This window comes from Callorhinchus milii, unplaced genomic scaffold (assembly GCF_018977255.1).
Source record: "Callorhinchus milii isolate IMCB2004 unplaced genomic scaffold, IMCB_Cmil_1.0 Scaffold1, whole genome shotgun sequence".
Classification (NCBI taxonomy): Eukaryota; Metazoa; Chordata; class Chondrichthyes; order Chimaeriformes; family Callorhinchidae; genus Callorhinchus; species Callorhinchus milii.
Genome location: NW_024704742.1, coordinates 98833660 through 98855926, shown reverse-complemented (window position 1 = coordinate 98855926; position 22267 = coordinate 98833660). Strand labels below are relative to the sequence as shown.

At 39.0% G+C, this 22267-nt stretch overlaps 1 protein-coding gene across 1 annotated transcript in view; it reads right to left on the bottom strand.

Moving 5' to 3' along the window:
* The window catches only part of aldh1a1 (aldehyde dehydrogenase 1 family member A1), a 32683-nt gene extending 11593 nt beyond the window's left edge, over positions 1-21090 (bottom strand). The window contains 6 exon segments of the mRNA NM_001292215.1: positions 4060-4188; positions 4610-4671; positions 8980-9109; positions 11016-11156; positions 19930-20034; positions 20875-21090. Of these exon segments, the coding sequence (NP_001279144.1) occupies positions 4060-4188; positions 4610-4671; positions 8980-9109; positions 11016-11156; positions 19930-20034; positions 20875-20967 (660 nt within the window). The 5' untranslated portion in view covers positions 20968-21090.
* Positions 21091-22267: the final 1177 nt, after the last annotated feature.

The window sequence follows — 22267 nt, the reverse complement described above, 5'->3', positions numbered from 1 at the left end:
AACCATGGAGTGAGTGACCAATTTTATTCGAGGGATTCTTAGCCAGAACTCTGGGAGAAACTCCTTTCTCTTTTTGAATAGTGCCAATGGGATCTTTAACATCCACTTGAACAGGTAGATGGACCTCGGTTTACTGTCTCATCTGAAGAATGGCACCTCCGACAATGCAGCACACTTAGACTATGTGATTCCAAGTCCCGATGTGGGCCTTGAACTCACAACCTTCTGACTCAGAGGCAAGAGCGAGACTAGTGTGCCGGGTCTATACACAATATTTATTAGACTTTGGGGTCTAAAATGAGGGTTGGGCTAATAGCCCATGGGCAAACCATGTTCCAACACTTACACAGGCCTTTATTTATGTAATTAACCCCCAAAGAAAAGGATTACAGGCGATGTTGTAATCCTTGTGTTGATTAATAATGTAATGCACTTGAATGTGGTTAGCCCACGGGCTAATTCCCTACATGCATGTAAGGCTCTTCATGATGAATTTGATATATATGTTCTGTAGTCTTTAAAATACCACCTGGAGTACAACATTAAAGAAAGACACTTCACCTCTTCAGGCAAAGGGTTCTTACTCAGGAAATAGTAAGTGTGTGATTTATGATCAGAAGAGCGGATCAAATTGCAGCTCCATTTTAACTATATGGAGCTGTGGTAATTTTTCAGAGTCAACATAGGTTATACTTTTTAACCAAAATCAATAAGTACCACTTTTCTGAGTGAACATTAACTGGTCTGATTCTGTTAATAAAGATAGAAATACTGTGTATTTGTAGGTAAACACAGCAGCCAATCTGTACACAGCAGTGTCCCATAAATAGCCATAAATTACAGGTGAATGACCATTGCGTCTATCCTGGTGTCCTGGCCAAATATGCCCCAGATAAAATAGATCAGTTACATAATTTCTGCTTGTAGGACATTGCTGCGATGAAAAGTGATTGAAGAATTCACCTATAATAATAATAAGTCTTGCATTTTGTACAGGACCTCATCACATCGGAAGGATATCTCAAAAGGCTTCACAAGATGTAGGCAAACACGACAGACAATTGCGCACTGCAGCATCCCACAAACAGCCATGAAACAAATGACCAATTTTTATTTTAATTGTTGGGACAGGACACTGGCAGAAACACCTTTCTCTTTTTGAATAGTACTTTATATCTTTAATATCCACCTGAACATGCAGACATGACCTTGGTTTAATGTCTCATCCAAAGGTTGAGAACTAAATAAACTACACAGTCACTATATTTTACAGTAAATCCTCTGAAATGCATTGAGACTCCCTCCCAATGTGAAAGGCTCTATAAAAAGGAGTATTTTTATAAAACTCATGACTTTCTTTCTAGGGCAGTGCTAATCATTTTGGGAGGGTGGTAAAAAGCAATACGTGCTACCAACATTATTGCCAACAAGTTTTGCTTTTTACCACCCTGTCAAAATTAATACAATAATGAATTTCTGGAAAGTTTCTGAAATTTCCTTTCTCCAGTTTTAGTGCCAGGCATGCTTCCTGTTAGATGACAGTGAAATCAGTTGACAGGATAAGAGCAGCTCTATTCTGGTCTTGTTCAAACCATGGTGTTTTCTTTGTATTAACACATTCTCCTTGATGTTTACACAGCTGTTCACAGAAGGAGTGGGCTCTGAGTTGTGTACTTCAACACTAACCAACCGAGGAAGGGAAAACCAGGAAGGAAAATTGCAGGAAAACAAATAACAAACCAGATGGACGTTTTGCCCATTGCATAAATGGTGCAGGTGAGAAACATAAACCAATGCAACACATAAAGTGCACTGCAAGAATTGTTACATAATTGTGCAGCAGACGATGTTGATGAATGAATGAATGAATGAATGAATGAATGAATATTCGACTGACTGACTATGGGAGAGAATAAAGAATTGGAAGGGAGCTGAGTTTTTTACTACAGTACAAAGACATACAATCATATAATAAGTCTTGATAATTCGGCATATTGCCTTATCACGTCATCACAATGTCTCAAGAGGCTTGAAAGTGATTTTATTGTGAAGTGTAGCATTTGTAGGTGAAGATAGCAGCCAATTTGCACAAAATGTTGCATAAATAGCCAAGAAGTGCATGACCACATTTTATTTGGGGGATTGTTGGCAGGATACCGAGAGAAATTCCCTTCTCTTTCTGAACAGTGCAAAGGGATCTTTAATGTTCACCTGAACAGACAGAGGGACCTCGATTTTTAACGTCTTATCCAAAGGACGCACCTTTGACAATGCAGAGCTCCCCTAGCATTGCACTCGAGTAGCCTAGATTGTGATGACATTTCACCCCATCAAATGTATGCTTCAGCTCATGATGCTTTACTCTGAACTGGTTATTCTGTTTGTTTTTGAATGAAACAACTGGACTTTTGAAGTGCCTGTTGCCTCTTGCTTGGTCATACATTTATGCCTTAAACCAGAAATAAGCAAGCAGTGTGCATCTAACCACATTACAAACATATGAAGCTTTCCAGAAGCACCCTTCCTGGCAGCTGGGAAAAAATAAGGAAAGGGAAATAGTGCTGATAATTCTAATCCAATAAAAGTCAGAATGTTTCTCCAAAACCAGTTTTCCTTTTTTTAAAAAAAACACAATCTTATATCCTATAGACTTTCTAAACTGAATGCTCCTCTAACATATTATGTGTGTATAGATATCCTTTGAAATGGTTTTAAGGTGGATTACAGGCTTGAGGGCATTTGAAAGTCAATTATTCTTCTAGAGAACTTCTAACTTTTTTTNAGATTTAGAGAAAGCAAAGAATAGCCCTCATTTGACAGATTCAGTCTGCGAACAAAGCAGGTTAGGGTGGGGGTTGGGTTAGGGAAGAAAGTTAATTTTTAATTTTTGAGATGCAAGAAATACCGTTTCCCTGTCTGACTGGTAGAATTTCACTGAATGTGAATAATGTCAAGGCTGGTTGCAAGAATTGATTAATAATGAAACATTTGAATACTTATTGTACCCTGAGTGAAATAACTCTTGGAGCAATTTGATAATGCCAAATGTTTTGATTATGCAATGTTATGGAACTGAAATTATAATACTTAGCTGCTGAAGAAGTCCTGGCACTGTAGATTAAGTTTAAGAGTTAATTTTAAAAATCGGTAATGCAGGAAACTATGCATTCTTTATCGCAGTGGTTCAGCAAGGGTGCCTGAGGATATTAACTCAAGCTTAGCTTGACCTCGACCTTTAGTATGAAGTGAAAGGAAAATGATCAACCAATTTCAGTTCGATGTCTACAACTTTAGTCAATGATTTACTAGCTGTGACTTATAAAACACACTTTACTCGCAAGATTTAACCATTGGCAATCAAACAGCCGGGCCGGAAAGGGCTGTAGAGGGATTGTTAAGGATGAGCTGAGATGTTGTTAGGAATATCTAAGGAAAATTCAGCACACCCCAAAACCAACAGGTGTAATATTATCATTCAGGTAGTGGTCCTTATTCACACCAAAGTTAGTTGTCGTAAACTGTTATCAACTCACACCTGTTCCCTTCTTCAGTCACCATGGGCTGTCATTTCACATTGTATAAAGTGCTTACTTGGGTCGATGTCTCAATATATTTTATTCAAATGCACGGCTAAACTTTTATCAGGTCCTATTGGGGTCTAAAATGCAGCAATTTCAAACAGGATTTCTTAATAAGGAGCCAAAATGACACATGGAAATTCCCTCCAGTCAGCAGATATAGTCACTGACTCACAGAACAGCCCTCTAAAGGTAGATTGTGTTAGAATGGAGTTCCTACAGATCTGTGAGTTGTCGGATGTATGTCCCAAAGACCTGCAAGTATATCAAGATGTATATCGAGCACTCTGGGATGATGCCTTGCATGAGGGGCGCCATATAAATGCATGCTGTTGTTGTCGGAGGGAATACTCATTTGCGGCTCAGAATTCTTAGAGAAAATCCCATTTAAAATCGCCATGTTTTGGATCACCATATCCACAATTTAAAATGAATTAATCAATGAGTATCCAATATTCTTAAAAAAAATTCTGGTTCTTACCTCTTTGATTAAAGATCCCATATAGAGTGCAGTGAGTGGAGTTTGCTCTGCTGGCTTGATAACTACAGTATTGCCACAACAAAGTGCAGGAGCAAGTTTCCAAGTAAACATCAGGAGCGGGAAGTTCCACTGCAATGACAGAAATTTGTAACATCAGTATTTTGAGCCATTAAAAAAAATGTTCCTATCAATATTTTGCTTTCCTGTCTTACCTTGATATGTGGAATATCTTCTCTAACAAATTGTGGTTGAAGCCAATTTCATTATACTATTCACAATGGAATTAGTTAACATTAAGAGGAAAAGTAACATAAAGTTTGTGGGAAAGAGTAGGGGAATGGAAGATAGCTCCAGTGGGAGAGAAAGCATCAGTACTGACACAATGGGGCAAATTCTTCCGTGCTGTAAACCCCACTAATAATCCTAGCATTTGATATAGATACGTAAATACAATTTTGCGACTTCCTTTTCATGTCAATTGACAATTGGTAGTATTGTATATTTCCAAAATCCCTTACAAAATAATATCATAAAATGTTGTGCTACTCACGGGAATAATTTGTCCACACACGCCAACAGGTTCATGTCTTGTAAATGTGAGGAACTCGCCGTCTACAAGAAAATATACATTTATTGCAATGAATTTGTCACATAACGTAAACTCCTGCAATTAAAGTACAGGCATAAGTTGTGTCTTATTTTGCAGACAACAGACGTCAATGTGACATAATGTGACCAAAAGGTGGGTTGAGCGAATTGTTCATTGGCAAACCATGCCTATATGTCCTTAATTATGTTATTAGTTACCCATGAAAGCATTTCAGCTGAATCCTGTATAAGTTGATTACAATAAGGATGTGGCTAGCTATGGGCTATGAGCCCAACTCATATTTTAGACCCAATATGAGTAAAATAATAATTAATATCATGTGAAATTATTTAAAAGGAAATTCTGCTTTAGTGTCACATTTAAGAATGTTCACACAGATACAGTAATAATAATCCTTGCATTTGCTATAGTGCCTTTCCACTTTGGAAGGATGTCTCAAAGCACTTCACACGTATTACTGTGAAATGGAGTGACTGTGTATTTGTAGGCAGACAGAGCAGCACAATTGTGCGCAGCAGCATCCTACAAACATCCATGAAATAAATGACCAATTTCCTTTTTTTGGGGGGCAGGTTGGGGGCCCTGTTGGCCAGGGTACCCGGAGAAACTCCCTTCTCTTTTCAAATAGTCAATACATAGGTAACAATAACTACAAAAACAAATTGCATTTAGATAGCGCCTTTCACCACAGGAGGGTGTCCCAAGGTGCTGGACAGTCAAGGGTTTATACATGATCTGGGGCTTGGAGTCAAGAGGGGTGGAGGGCAGGCGAGTGGAGGTGGGAGGATGACCGAAGGCAAAGTCAAACAGGAAGACCTTGAGACAGATGTTGAGGGAGGCAAGCGAGGAGGTGGTGAAGGAACTCTGGGATGGAATAATAATAATAATCCTTGCATTTGATATAGCGCTTTTCACGTCTTCTAGACATCTCAAAGTGCTTCACAGAATATACTGTAAAGTGAATTGACTGTTTTTGTGGGCAAAACACGACAACCAATTGCGCACAGCAGTGTCCCAGTTGTGGATTAAAGTGGCCAATTTATTATTTTTTCTTGAGGGAGTATTATCAGGTGTGTGGCGTAAGGAAACTTGAACGGAGGGAGCAGGCAGGTTGGTAGGGAGTCAGCAGGTCAGAGAAGTAGGAGGGGGCAAGGCCATGGATGGCCTTGAAAGTGAGGATAAGGATCTTGAATTCAATCCTCTGGGGGATGGAGAGCCAGTGGAGTCAGGCGAGGGTGGGAGTGATGGGGTCACGGAGCCTGGTGCGTGAGAGTGCATGAGCCGCAGAGTTTTGGATGATCTGCAGCTTGTGAAGGGAAGAGTTGGGAAGGCCGATGAGGAGGAGTTTCCGTAATCGAGCCTTGATGTGACGAATACGTGGGTGATGTGACGAATGCGTGGGTGCAGGGCGGGGGATATGGAGCAGGCCAGTGCCTCCTGAGCGGAGGGAGCGGACGGGTTAGTAAACTAATAAGAAATGACAGGTATGACTTTTACATACAGAAACATTGAGGATGTTTATGATGTCTTGCACATTTTGGTACAGATTCAAATATAAGAGTCCAGAGGTATAGAGGCATTCCTTGGAGGGTCAGGGGCTTAAAGATGCTGGGTATGGATACAGTCTGAGTAGTGAACTGCATCTTGAACTGCAAACTCATGTACCCTGTCAATCATTAAAGTATGATCCAATGTGAAGCAACATTCCTCGTCCTTCACTGCACTTTCAAATTCCAAAATAACCTTCAGGAACGTTGTACACAGAATTTGGGGGAGATCAAATATATCCCTCAGCAGATCTGCTGTTTCGTGACTTGAGCTTCTAGTTTGGCTGTAGGATGTTGACTTATATAGAAAACAAAGTTATTCTCTTGTATTTTGTTCTTTAACAAAAGAAGACAATTGAATGCTATTGAGTGTCAAGAGTATTGAACTTGAACTGTGTAACATCAGTTTTGGTGCTCCTTTTTCCCCCCTCTTTCTGTGGGGAAGGAACTACCTGCACCCCTCCCCCATTTGACGATTGCCCATGGGGGTATCATTGAAATCAGGAGCTCACTTAGTGTGGAATTGCAGGAGCTGATCCATACCTCATCAGTGCTCTGTAGTACAGTGTGAAAAGCATTCCTGAGAGTGGCCCTCGAGCATAATGTTAATTGGGATTATGGCCCTCGAAAATATCGTAGTGAGCAACACTGGTTTAGAACAATGACAGCTTCAAAACAAAACACACAAATTAATTGATCATTCCTCTCAGTGTTATTTGTGAGACATTGCTAGTGCAGATTAACTGCTGCATTTTTCTACAGAGCAGTCCCTGAATTTCAAAATAATTAATTAGGTGAAGTACTCTCAGGTGTTTTGATGTGGTAACTTATCTTTATCAAATGCAAGGATTATTATTTATAACCATATCTTTTGTTATGAAAACTGTATCAATTCCCATTTACATGCGTGATTTGCAACCCACAGGATACCAAACACTGAAACATTTGTTGTGATTTTCACTATCAAATAAAACAGCAAAACTAATCCACCAAAATGCATTTAATAATCTATGGCTGCACATATTTGGCTCCAGTTGATTTACTTTGAACTGAAATATGCACTGGAAATGTATTGTTTAGAAATGAGTTGGTGGTTTAATTTCAGTGACTGTAAGTTATTTGAAAGGTTAATGAGTATGTATTTATTGGGTCATTTACATTTGATCCTTAATTTATAGCTGCTTTCTTTGTCTGTCCTTTGGCCTCCATAGATTGTCTGACACTTTCACAGCTTATTTATATAAATTAACTATCTCTGGTGAGAGAAACAATTCTAAACTGGCAGCTTGTTGCTCTTGTTCACTGTTTGCTAGTTTTTTTTATTGTTCTTATATAAACAATGAATGTAGTAAAAATGATAATAAAAATCCTTCCATTTGACCATATCACGTCAGGAGGATATCTCAAACCAATTCACAGGATTTACTGGAAAGTAGTGTTTGTGCATTTTGTTGGTGAACATGGTAGCCAATTTGTGCACACAGATGTTCCACAAACAGCCCTGAAGTGAATGACCATTTTTATCTGGGGGATGGCTGGCCAGATCAGCAGGAAAACCTCCTTTCACTTTTCAACTGGTATCATGGGATCTTAATGTCGACCTGAACCTTTTGATTTCAAGATCCTCATCCTCGCCTACAAGGCCATTCACGGCCTTGCTCCCTCCTACCTCTCTGACCTACTACCCCCCTACCTACCTGCCCGTACCCTCCGTTCCTCTGGCTCCGGTCTGCTCCACATCCCCCCCCCGTCCTACCATCGGTGGCCGGGCCTTCAGCCTCTCAGCCCCGAGGCTCTGGAACTCTGTCCCCCAGTGCCTTCGCCTTGCTTCCTCCCTTTCCTCCTTCAAGGCCGGTCTCAAGACCTTTCTCTTTGACCGTGCCTTCAGCTCCCCTCTCGACTCTACCCACTCCTCGCTCCCTCCCTTCACCCTGACCATTTCCTCCTTGCTTGGGTCCTGACCCAACTGTACAGCGCCTTGGGTCGTCCTCCCGACGTGAAAGGCGCTCTATAAATGGAATTTTGTTGTTGTTGTTGTTGAACAGGCAGACAGGACCTTAGTTTAATGTCTCAGCTGAAGTAAGTTACCTCCAAAAGTGCAGTACTGCATTGGAGCGTCGGCCTAAATTGTTGAGTTCAAAGTCCTGACGTGAGGCTTGAGCCCTCAACCTTCAGTCTCAGAGAAGTAAACTATTAAATGCTCTGTAGTTAGGTAAGAATTAACTGGACTGCTAAACATATGATGGGAGGAGCCACATCTAAATGCATGTGTAACTTTTAATTCAGGCGCTCAACTCCCCAGAGAAATTGGCACATGGATGTCCATGTGGTTTTAGTCAACATTTTTTTTTAAGTTGCTAAAAATTATATTCTGCAACATTTTCTTTACTTACAGCTGAGAAGCCCCATGAATAGAAAGGTTGCAAATGGTGGATCAACTCAGGTGAAGTTACTTTCATGGGGGGAAAAAAAACATACATATGAATCTTGTTGTAATTGCCTAATTAAATTGCCTAATCCTCTTTTCAATCATTCTGCCCAAGGTGAGTGAACTTTAAGATTTGTACTGATTTGTGCCCTGCAATTTTATCTTCTTTCTGATTCTAGAAAACCTAAGATAACAGTTATTTAGGCCTAAAATAAAGGTCTTAACACTGCTCTTAAAACCATTTTGACATGATTAGAAAATCCTCACAGTGTTTATTTCAAGGGCAGATGAGAACATTCATTCAACACAAGTGATAGACGTGAGTAAAGACCTACCCACTGGGATGCTGCGCCCTTGGATTTTGTCAGCCCAGCCAGCATAGTAGCGTAGTGTTTTAATGGAACCATCTAAGTCAACGAAGTATGCATGGAGAAAGAGTTTTCCAGAGTCAATAGATTCTATTGTCTAGAAACAAGGGGGGAGGGTGTAAATCAAACCTACCAATCAGTCACAAAGGTAATAATGAAGTATGGTTAGGACAACTTTAACCACTTCCTCAGGCTGGATACAATGACTTCTATTAATATTTGGGAGTAGTATTCAATTTATTCCAATGTAAGACTAACACAACAAAAATAACATAGCTCCACAGAGAATCCCAGGAAACATACAAAGGGTTGAAAATGAAATTGTTTGCCAACTGGAAGTTGCTGCGTTAATAGAGGTTTCTGGTTTGTGTTTGAATTCTTGTTTTGTTATAAAAAAGTAATGAAAATCAGAAAGAATTCTGATTCCAAAGGCCCACAAAAGCCATTATGGGGTGGTTATTTTAATTTCAGACCATTTGTCAGAGTTTGTGCATCTTCTTCTCACTGGGAATTAGCCCATAAGTATAAGTATAAAGTATATATGAGATCGCCAAGTGGAAATCACTTCTAGGTCAACAACTTGGGATTTACAAATACTGCATTTTAAACCTCAGTTGATCACTATTGTTTCCTGAATTACATGCCTGCTCTGTTAGCAGTGAATACATCAGGGAAACTAATGATTTTGGGTGTCATAACAAAATTTGAGCATGGTTGTTTTCCACACCGAGAATAAGATCATAATTAAAAACTGTCCTCTTAAAACTAATTCCAGTGTTTGTACAATCGATTAACACACCTGTGGAGTTACATAAGGGCTTTAATACCAACTTAATAGTTTTGTTGGCATTCAAATTTTGATTAATATCAATTATAAACTCTTAACTCCAAACCCCACAAAACACTGCAAAGCAGTTAAATCTGCAGATTCCAACTCTGCATTTCACACACAGGTGAGAGAAGGGATGGACCTAACTGTAGAAACACGTAAACAATTAAACTTACTTTCTAAAGCTCTCTTACGCTTCCAATGTGAGTGCCTGTTATTCTTTGATTTGCAAATGTGAATTATGTTGTTTGTGCATTCATTTAAAGTATTACTTCGGAAAAACAGGTCACTGGGTTCAGCCGAAGTTAAATGAAAGATCATTGGTCTCAAGAACAAATATGTCATAGTTCAAAGGAATATATTTACACAAAGAGACTGATATTTCAGTCTGCAATGATAAATTGTTTTCACAAATAATGAAATGAACTCACTTATCGATGCCTGCTTATTTAACACACTCAAATATACTGTCTCCAACTCTTTCAAATTAAATACTACCAATGTATTGTTTAACCCTTCTAGTTTACACATATGCATTCACCATCCTTAAAACATTAAAATATTAGAAGCACATTAATGGATTTTTCCATATGAATGCTTTTCTTTAAAATAAATCTAAATGATCTCATTAAAGTAAGGTGTTCTGACATTGATCAGAAATTGATTTAGTATGAGAGAAATCCAAAGTTTAGTGATCTTTTTATTTCTGCACTACTTGTGATTCAGATGTTAACTACCTCCCAATCTGAACAGCAGATCAAGGAGCAGAATTTTTTTTTCCTGTATGAAATCAGGGTATACATTCAGGATAATATCTGTGATTTTTGTGGTAGGCACAAAATGGCTATCACCATTGGAAATAACCATATTTTTCCTGCACTAATTTTAACAAATAAGGATACCGCAATTGTGACATGCAATTGAAACATTAGTAGAAATGTAAAGCAGAACACTGTAGCTATAAGAAAATGGTTATTGTTTCTGAGCATTAACATCTGTACACAAGATCTCAAAATAACTTCAGTGGGAGTGTGCTGCAGGGAGGATTTAGGTTACTTGTTAGGAAATGAATGCTTCCAAACAGCAACACTTTTACAGAATTAAACGCTGTTAAAAATCAAAAATTGTTGACAGAATCATAAGTACAACCAATGAAGGCCAAATTAAAACTCACACTTAATAGAACACGATCCCGTTCCATCAAATCAGCAAGTTTGTTCAAAAGCTTTCCTCTTTCAGAAGCATCCATTCTGCGCCATGGGGAACCAAGCTGAAAAGCCTCCTGAGCTGCTTTTACTGCCCGGTCCACTTCCACCTAAATACAACAAGCAGAGAAGAACTGTGCAAAGATTTTCTGACATTAGGGCATTCCAAGTACAGTAGCTCTGTTTCAGTTGCACAGCATCCTGACTGGAAACATCATGAACAACGATTAGACAAGCTAGCCCTTCAGTCTTGAGAGAAGTCGACTAGAGGGGTATAAAATTCTAAATGGGATTAAAGAAAACTATGCCCAAAACAATACTTTGGGATACACTAAGACAGTAGAACAAGAGGCCATGATCCAGAAAGTTACAATATAATGTTATTTTTTTACTAAACTATTTATAATTAAGCAATCAGCTCAAGATTCCTGAAGTATATCAGCCCGTCTAAAAATCATTGCTGTATTTGTGATAAGTAAATAGAAAGAGCTTTGAGTGCCGAATGTGAATAGTAGAATCTTCTGAGACCTTTATTGGATTAGGTATGTGAATGATAACAACAACAGCTTGCAATTATACAGCGCCCTCCACGCAGAGTAGCATCTCAGAGCGGAGTCTGACTCTGAGCTGGGAAGCGGAGGAAGCGGGGAGGTGACCGTAAGCAAGGTCAAAAAGGAATGTTTTCAGGCGGGACTTGAAAGAGGGGAGAGAGGGAGCAAGGCAGAGGGATTAAGGGAGAGTGTCCCACAGTTTTGGGGTGAAGTGGCTGAATAGGCGACCTCCAATGGTGGAGCTGAAGGTTCGAGGGACAAGCAGGAGGCTGGTCCCAGGATAACAACCTTAGAATAGGGAACAATCCCAAATCATTAATAATAGAACTATGATTATTTAGATCGTAACTAAAGAATAAGAAATTGCTAAATACTATACACTGTATACTCAACTCTTTTGTTTCTTTGTCTTAATAGGAATCCTAATACAAAAACAGATAAACTTTTCTCAGTGTAAGCCTTTAGATCTATCTTTTCTACTGCACCTTCAGTTACCATGCCCCTGCCTCGGCCATCAATCCTGCACCAACTCAATGCACAGTCAGCTGTGTAAAGTGCTTTGAGATATCCTTCTGACATGAAATGTGCTATATAAATGTAAATTGTCGTTTACATTTCCCCCCACCCTGACACTCCCCAGGACATCAGCTCCAAATCACCTCCTAGGCACACCCCTGTCATACCTCCTGACCGCTAGACATCCCAGCACCCCTTAGACAACACATCACATTTGTATAGTGGCTTTCAAAGTGTTGGGAATTGGGGTTTCATCCTCACTATAATAATCGTTCTAGCGCCACTGCTCGCCTCTGCGTTAGAAGGCTGTGATTTCAAGATGTATGTCAGAATTTTGAGTTCATATATTCCAGGCTGACACTCCAATGCATTGCTGGAGGTATGCTGCATTGTCAGAGGCACTGTTCAAAAAGTAAAGGAAGTTTCCCCTGGTGTCCTGGTCCACAATCCCCAAAAGGAAATTGGTCATTCACTTCATGGCTGTTTGCGGGACATTGCTGGGTACAAATTGGCTGCAGCATTCATCTACAAAATGCACTCTCTATGCTTTGCAGCAAAATCCTGTGAAGGATAATTAATAAACCTTGGATTTGATGGATGACAATACTGTTTTGTTAATTTAAATTTATCTGCTACTGGATTTGTTTAATCAGAAATATTTGCCACATTCCTGTTCTTTTTTTCCTTATAAAGTCTTATTTAATTGCTTTTAATAAAAAGTCTAATAATTGAACTTATCCTCAATTTAAAATCTCCTGTTTAAATGATTATCATTTAAATGATACCTTGAGTCAGTCACTATGTTAAATATTTCTAATTACATTGGCCATGCAAGGGAAATAGCATCAAGAATGGCTGACTGCCTGCCACCCATCACCCTCTGCTGAGCACATTATTCAAAGCACAACACTCCTTCCCTGATAACCCTCTGTGATGTATAACACACATTGTTTATAGCTTTAGTGAAATCATGTAAGGGTGAATTTCTGATCCTTTACATTGGTTATTAATTACTTAATTCAAGATAAATTAGTATATCAGTTGGTATTAGCAGCACTGCATTTGTTTGATCTTTACCTATGGTGGCACATTTCGTCCACAAAATAAACAGCCAATTTATTTTGTAGTATGTTCTGTGAAACTCTTTGAGATGTCTTGAAGACATAATAAGTCACTTTGTCAAATGTAAGGATTATTATTATTATTACTGTGTTGTTGAGAAACTAATACAGAGAAGCTTACACAGTGGAAGCATGGATCCACAGAAGTGTATTGGATCAAGGGACCCAAGCCAAATTCATACCCCATATACCCAAGCCAAGGCATCTAACGTAAATATTTTTTAAACCTGATCTAAATTGGTATAAATATACCAAAATAAATATCATTGACACATCGTTACATTATAATGAAGTCATGAGATTATTGTCATATGATCATCTACATGTATCCTGCTTTAACATCAGATACTTTGGATAATGATGATTTCTAAATATGTATTTCTACTCATTCTCTTCTGAATAAGATACTCAAAGCCTAATGAAATATCTTACAGGGTAACTTGATATGTTTGAACGCAGGTACATCACACAGTACCACCTGAGGGTTGGGAGGAATGAGGTGGGGCGGAGTGAAAAGAATCATATTTGTGCCTTTTGCTTATATGTGGGAATGAACAGCTGATTTAAACTAGGACATATCACAACATCACCTGAGCAAATCGAGACTAGGAAGATGCATGATGGCATTATTATATAGTTTTCCTCAATGATATAGATTGCAACACTAGTCCCACACTTTGATCTTGCATTCTGAACACAATGGACCAGAAATGCATAAAGGGGACATGAAAGGAAATAAAAAGCTCCTGCTTTCTGTTTATGCAAAACTAGCAATATACAATAGTTAGCAGTTGGATTATTGGTAGTTGCCCTAGTGATTTACTTAGAGAAAAGGCACCTGTGGGCATAATGGCATTAGCTATTCTCTCACTTGTATGTGGAGAATGAATTCCAGTGAAACAGAGCTTTAAGTGAGCTGTCAAAAATGGATTGAGGTAATTCAATTACAGTTCATTTTAGAGTTTCTGGCTGGTCAAATATCATTGAAACTAAGTGTTGTGGTAACTTAATCTTAAGTAAATCAATACTTTTTATTCTAGAGCATTCAGTGTAAACAGAAGTCTGCCTTTTAAGTTGGATAATTTAATTTATAGCCAAAATTTGCACAGATCATTACATGTTTAGAAAACACTTCTCACAACTTTCTCTTTATAATTCAGAACAAAAGTCTAATGGTTTATCAAAATGCATGTTTCAGGAAAATATATTGTACTTTAATATAGAAGTATGCTTAACTCTTTAAAGAGCAATGACGAACTTTCATTTTTGTAAACCTTTTTGCCCTGTTTGACATAGATTTTTTTGTCTACTTTTACCTACTCCAGCCCTCTTCGATGCTGCTCTTAATAATAATAAAAATCCTTGCATTTAATATAGCGCATCATCATGTCGTTGAGACGTCTCAAAGTGCTTCACAGAATATACTGTAAAGTGTAGTGACTGTGTGTTTGATGGGAAAAACATGGCAGCCAATTGTGCACTCCTATGTGCATGCAATGGGAGTCATCTAAAAATAATTTCTTTCACTGTGCAGTCCTGTAGCTCAGTGGTTAGAGCATTGCCTCGCAAGTGAGAGACCTGGGTTCGATTCCTGGCAGGGCGAGGGCAAATTTCCTTGCTCCACACTCCTGATAATAATCCATCAAGAAAAAAATATATAATAATAATTTGGTCACTCAATCCACAACTGTTTGGGGGACAATGCTGTGTGCAATTGGCTGCTGCGTTTCGCCCACAAATATCACTTTACAGTGTATTCTCTGAAGCGCTTTGAGACATCTAGAAGACTTGAAAAGCGCTATATCAAATGCAAGGATTATTATTATTATTATACCTTCTTTTGGGGACATGTTTGGTCTGTGCTAAACCTATTCTTAGACATTTAGGCTAAAATCAAGAAGATGATGTAGAGCGGTAAGTAGCTGAGCCTGTATCCTACTATTACCACTCAGGATGCTCAATCGGCAGCACTCTTGATTCTGGGATAGATGTTTGTGGGCTTAAGTCACATATTGGTATTTTTAGCTCATGGTTTATACTGTCACTACACCCCAGTGCTGTAGGAGGGCTGTTGTTTTTTTTTAAATCAGAGACTAAGTTAAGGTTGTACTTGCCTGTTCAGCTGGATGTTAAAGATCTCATTATTTGAAAAAAAAGGGAGAAGGGAGAAGGCCAATGGTCTGACCAACAAATAAATTGCTCATTTATTTCATTGTTGATTGTGGAACATTGTGACTGACTGACTGCCGTGTTCACCTATACATGATAATAATCCTTGTATTTGATAAAACACATTATGTTGTCAAAGCACTTCACAGGATTTTGCATAGTAACTATGTATTTGTCGGCAAACTTGACAGCCAATTTAAGCCCAACATCAGTCCACAAACAGCCATGATGTGAATAATTAATTTTATCTTGGGAATTGTTGGCCAGGACACCAAGAGAAACTCCCTTCTCTTTTTGAATAGTGCCATGGAATCTTTAATATCCACCTGAACAGGCAGGCAGGACCTCAGTTTAATGTCCGACAATGCAGAATTCCTCCAGCATTGCACTGGAATGTCAGGCTGAACTATGAGTTCAATGTCCTGACGTGGGGCTTGAACATACAACCTTCTACCACCGAGGCAAAAATCTGAGGCTACCAACTGAGCCAGGCTGACACCTTTACCTGCCTCTTCTGCCACAGAGCTAAATTCACAGATGACAGTACCTTGGAGGAACTGCAGAATCAGAATAGGCAACTAAAGTCTTACAAAAAAGCTTGATAGTATTTACACATGGGCTGATGACTGACAAATGAAGTTCAATACATATAAACGCAAAGTATATAGGAAGCAACAATAGGTGGCACATGTACTCCATGCATGGGATAGAACTTGTTAAATGGGAAGCTGAAAGAGATCTAGGGGTGATACTCATTGCTCACCATGGCAAAACAATGCAAAGCTGCAATAAGTAGGGTAACAGGATGCTGGGCTATATTGCAAAATCAGTTGAGTTCAGATTCCCAGAAGTCATCCTCACGTTGTCTAGTGCTCTGGCCATGCTGAACCTTGGTCAGGCCATATACTGTATAGAGATCTGGTCACCATGACATATAGAGCTGCCCACCCCTTAGAGGCAGTGCAAAGAAGAGCAACACGGATGATCCCCTTTGTTAGAGGAATGAGCTCCGAGCAACAAGCTAGGGCATTTCGTCCTCGAAAAAAATACACTTCTCAGAGGGAACCTTATTAAGGTATACATGATTTTAAATGAAATCGAGAAAGTAAATCCAGAATAATCCTTTCTGACAAAAGATGTGGCAAGGAAGCAAAACATGAAGTCACAGGCTCAGGATTGCAAAGGGCAATTTCATGGCAAACACCAGTAAGTGTTTGTTTAACCAGAGGGTAATTACCAACTGGAGCTGTTTACCAGGGAGGGTGGTTGAAGTCAGGTTGCTGGACTCATTTAAGAAACAGCTTGATGGTTTGTTGGAAGGATGTTTGAGGGGTATTCTGGAATGATGCGATCAATTGAGCTGAAGATCCTTCTTCATCTGAATCTCTCATGTGATCCACTGGGGTCTGATTTGCAGTTTGGGTTAACAACCAAACTTGTGAGTTGGGTTAACCATGTGTAAAGTCCACAGTTCCCCAATTTGGTGCCATCTGTGTACAGAGGGAACTACATGCACCCTTAATTATGTCATCACCAACCAATGAAAAGGACTGCAAGTGATGCGGCAATCCATTACTTTGCTTGTTAATTGCATGACCATGGTGAGACCTTTAGCTCCGGTGAACTATATCTTTATTCCAACAAATGGTAAAGTATATCATAGAATAAGGAAATAAATAGTGATAGTTTACTGCAGACTAACATGATGTTTCCATCTGACTGAAACTTGCACTCATGAACATGTGGAGAATGGCATGATCTTGACTTTTTTTAAATTTAACATGGTGTGTAATTTCTCACCTGAAAACTTACACTAAAATCTAATGTGGGCTGGAAATTCAATACCCTGATACAACTTTTCAGGTTTTGCTCTCCATCTGACACACAACTCCCGTGTATTATCAGCTTTTTTAGCCTCCGTTTCTCTGTAGACGCTATGGAATTTAGGAATTTGCAGGAATATGGGAGCAATGTTGACTAGTCCACAGGATATTTCAGAATCCTATTCTAGCTTATCTGTGCTGCAGGGCAATATTAGGTCATTACTTTCATCAGTTTCCATGACTTTTAATGATATACATTACCATGCTGCTCACTTAGATCCACAGAGCTGCTCACTGTGTCATGGTGACCCTTTACAATATTTAAATCTGATGGCGCTGAAAGAGCCAAAATATGGAGTGAGACTTCATTTTAGAAAGTGAAACATGCCTATTCGCAACAGATTTGAATGAATAGGAAATGTTTGATGCCCCTGGTAATGCTACCACATCCACACTCATTTTTTATACAAAGCAAGTGAGCTTTAGTGATTAATCACACTGGGAGGACAGCCTGTTTCAGTCAAGGGCACATATGGGTGAATTTCCAATCTAACACAGATTCAAGTATGTCAACTTTTATGAGGAGTAGGCATTGTAACAATTGTTGTGCCAAAATTAGACCTGTATACAGAACAAATGATATATGTAGGTGATTAAAAGTGTGTAATCTAAATGAAGGATTCTCATGATATTGTAAACTGTAATGTTCTCTGAACAGCTGAGGAGAATTAAGATCACAGACCCCAAAGCAGTAACCTCCCACCTGATAGTATTTATAAAATGTGTGTGGATGTAAATAAAATTAGTGTGATGGTTTCATTTATAAGTTCATGACTCAGTTTATTAGTTAACTTTTTCCAGTTGTGGTGCCAAGTGTGAAAACAGTGTGTATAAGGTAGCCGTGAACATTTATATCAGCAGTTAGCAACTTGTATCTTTTCGAACAATGTGTCGTGTTTCTCATGCGGGTAGAAAGTATCTTTCCCATCAGTACCATGGAATGATATTTGCAGATTATAATGTTTGTAATATTATTACTGTATGTAACAATAAATAATAAACAGTTACATAAAAATAAACAGTTATATAAAAGGATATCACACATGCATTATAAATAGGTTATTTATTCATGAAATTTGGTTGGAAAGTGCTGGGAAACTCAGTGCATTTGAATGTTGTGATTCAGAGTTATTTTATCAAACAGAATATTAAAAATGCATTTTGATATTTTTAAGCCTTCAGTGATTAATTTTAAGCAAGCAAAATTGTACTGAGCATGCTGTCCCTTACATACCCACATTTGTCCATCACTTTCCCAATAAATTATTCTCACATTTCAGATTCTGTGAGTGATGACTATGGACTATTGACTATTGAAGGTAGAAAGAACATGTCTGCACCAAAAGGTCATGTATTCAACCTTTTTCTGATATGACAACAACCTCAGATACTTCTTGTGCCTCATTTATACTAAGTCACTGTTTGAGTACACTGTGCTTACAATAGAGCTGTATAAGCCAGCAGACTGCAGCTATACTGCTGGCCTGTTTTGCTATCATCCCTAGACTGTGTAGAAGTGAAACAAAGCTCTGCGCTTCTGCACTTACGTACATGCAGTCATGCACAGAGCTCTGCTCAACCAGCACCTGAACACCAGTTAATTTTTAAGATTAGTGAAGAGGTGACAGGAATATCAGCTCTTTGCTCACACTAAAAATCAAGGTGACACCCAAAAACTTTTAGATTTCAAATGTTAAGTTTAAAAAGTTTCACTTTGCACTGACTCCAGTTCAAAATGCAGTCTGTGCGAAGCCTAGACAGTTAAGGGCTACTTCCACAAGGTGGTCTCACACTACTTGACTATGTTGATTTTGCAAACCTGCAGTTACATTGCAGGATCTGTGTCAGTATAATACATCAAAGCCAGCTCAAACAATGCTGCACAACTACCCTATTATTAGCCTGCATGTATACAATAATCATAATTCCCTTATAACTCTGCATTTATTTGTCAAATTACTATCTTATTATCTTAGCTCTCACCTTTCTTCACCATTGTCATTTTTATACTGCTTATTGCCATTAGCAGTTTTAATTTCATTCAAATCATATGTAGATGATTCATCCACAAAATGCACAGTCACACTACTTTTCAGTATATCCTGTGAAGCGCTTTGAGATGTCTCGACAACGTAAAAGGCGCCATATCAAATGCAATGATTATTATTATGATGATATAGTTGGAACAGAGCTGGTTCATTGCTTCATCTCAACTAAATTATAGTATCTTTGCTCATTCACAATTCCCTCTGTCTCTCTCTCTCCCCCACCCACCCACCCCAACCCACCCACCCTCTCTAGGAAACTACTTACACATGTCTAGCTAACGTAAAATAACCTTGTAATGTTCAACATAAACATGTGCACTGATACTTGTTGCAGAGGTTACATGATATCAAATACCCCAACACTCTTAACAGCCATCCAGAGCTAAAAAAAACTTCATACAATTCAATCCCAACATGACATGCGTTTAAAAATAATGTGTAATTTCTGTTTGTGTTTTTAGCACATATGGAGACAGACAGGACATAATTAACAAGGCGCCAAAGAGGATTGATTCAATGATGCAAAATCCGTCAAATCGCCGCTCATTTTGCAGTTACCACAAAGCGAGATGTTTAAGTTATTAATAGAACCCACCTTGTCGCCTTCTTCCACCTCACAGATCTTCTCGCAAGTGGCAGGGTTATAGGTTGGGAACCGTTTGCCGCTGCTGGAGTTGTGCCACTCATTGTTTATGAAGATCTGCAATAAATAAAGCAACATTTAACATTTAAAAGTGAGAAAGAAGCCAAACAAAATAGCACAGACAAACCCAGCCCACAAAGCCCATCGTAAGACTCATCGGACACTGATTGTATTTTCTCTCCTCCTGTTTTTTTTAAAAAATACCCTGCAACATAAAAATACAGCAAACCCACCAATTCCCCCCCCCCCACCCCACCCCACCTCCCCACCATGCACACATCCTATTTACACACTGACTGGATGCTCCATTCCAAACCACAAAGTGTAACCACGATTGTCAAAAAAGAAAAGATGATTGTGCTTTTCGGAAGGATTGCTTTTTCCCCCCCAAAAAAACCCTATTTTGTAAGGATTTGAGAAAGAATTTGTCCTCATCATAAGGAAGTGCTCAAACTTCTGATCATATAACATTGGACTTGCTCTGCACCTCTCTGGGGAGTTGCTCATTCCACCCAGTGCTGTGCTGTGCTGTGCTGTGCCAGGTTACTGCTGCCCAGTGAACCTTTTGTTTTGTTTTCAATTAGAAAACAACAACGTGTGTCTCAACATTTTGCTGCAAATCAGTGCAACCTATTGCTGAATTCTGATCAAGCTGCACTCACAGAGAGGAGATGACAACAACATCTTGTCATTCTTGGAAGCCAACGTTTCAGCTCAAGAACGTCCCAAGGGTTTCATTTCGGTTTGCAAACAAAAAAAAAACGATTCCCCCTTCAGTTAAGAAAAGTAATGAGCACAAATGGGGAACCGAGGGCGTCGTAATAAACGGACAAGACTGCAGGGCACTGAAGCTGCCTGTGCAAACCACTCTGGAATCAAATGAATGCACTCACTCACCTTAGTGTGTTTGATTTCCAACTCACTCACTGGCACAGGGACATTGGGGGGAGCAGGGGCTGGAGTTTCATGGTCGGCAGCAGGGGTGCTCATGTTGTGCTTGTTTGCTTGTTTTCCTGGAACAGGTACAGTTCAGATCACTTATCACACAACAAAGCCGATCTTCCTCTGGAAAGCCACAAGGTGTTTGGAAGAGAGTCGAGTTTGTTAAAACACTATTAACATTCGCAGAACCGATTGGCTGGAAGTGCACTACATGCACGTCCAAAGGGCAAGTCCCCACCCCTTAGCAGCAGCATATAAAATAGCAAGGTCACAGATGATACAAAACCATCTATGATTAGTATTAAGTGGATGATAATGTCTTACATCAGAATACAGAAAGTCAAAATCGATCAGAAATTAACTATTAACATAACCTAATCATTTTATATTATTGTTGATAATTATTATGTACACAATATATAACTGGTATACCCACACAAACACACACAAACACATTAATACAACATAGAGGACTTGCAGTTCTCAAAATTTTTTATCGGATATATGCCGGTGAGTGATCATACAAGACGCCACATATTGAGAGTTATTCTGCTTTCCATGGCAGGTTACACCATCAAGACTATCAAAAGGCATTCTTGGAAAATTCATGTGCGAAGATGTAGTCACAGTGCTTTATAGATAAATGAAGACTGAAGAGATTTTTAACAAGAGCAAAGTTCCCCATGTGTGTCAGCCTGGCTCAGTTGGTAGCACACTCGCCTTTGGGTCAGAAGGTTGTAGGTTCAAGCTCCATGTTCGTTTTGAGTAGTATATGCCAGTAGTGGCGACTGCCATTAGTAAAAGGGAGAAGCTAAAAGTAATCCTGTCTGGCCTCAAAAGGGGTTGGTGTTCCCACACAATAGCAAACTGAAACACTTTGTTTCTATTGATTATTACGCAAGAATCCCAATCTTGTTTGAGATTCTCCTCAACTGCTTTCTTTCTACTTCAGTCTATCCAACATTTTTGCTCTGTCTCTCTATAACTTAATCTGTATGCTTATTATTTTCCTTTAACTAACCCTAGACTAAACAGAAATATTTATACAATATTATTAAATATTGATTACCTCCCCAAAGAACGGAGTTGTGTACATATGGAAAGTTGTGTGCATGCACATGAGGTTACTAAGGACATGACTTATTTACAATTTGTACGTGCAAAGTTGCTAGGTTTACTTGTGTTCCTGGTAACTTAGCAACTTCACAAATGTGCATAACTGTCCAATTATATTGGTTCTTCTTGTGGTGGGGGGATGGGATCCATCATGATAACCAAAATAAATATGGAACTAGAAAAGGGGAGGTTTAGCCTCTGTAGTTTTGAATGACAAAACACCACTAGTCTA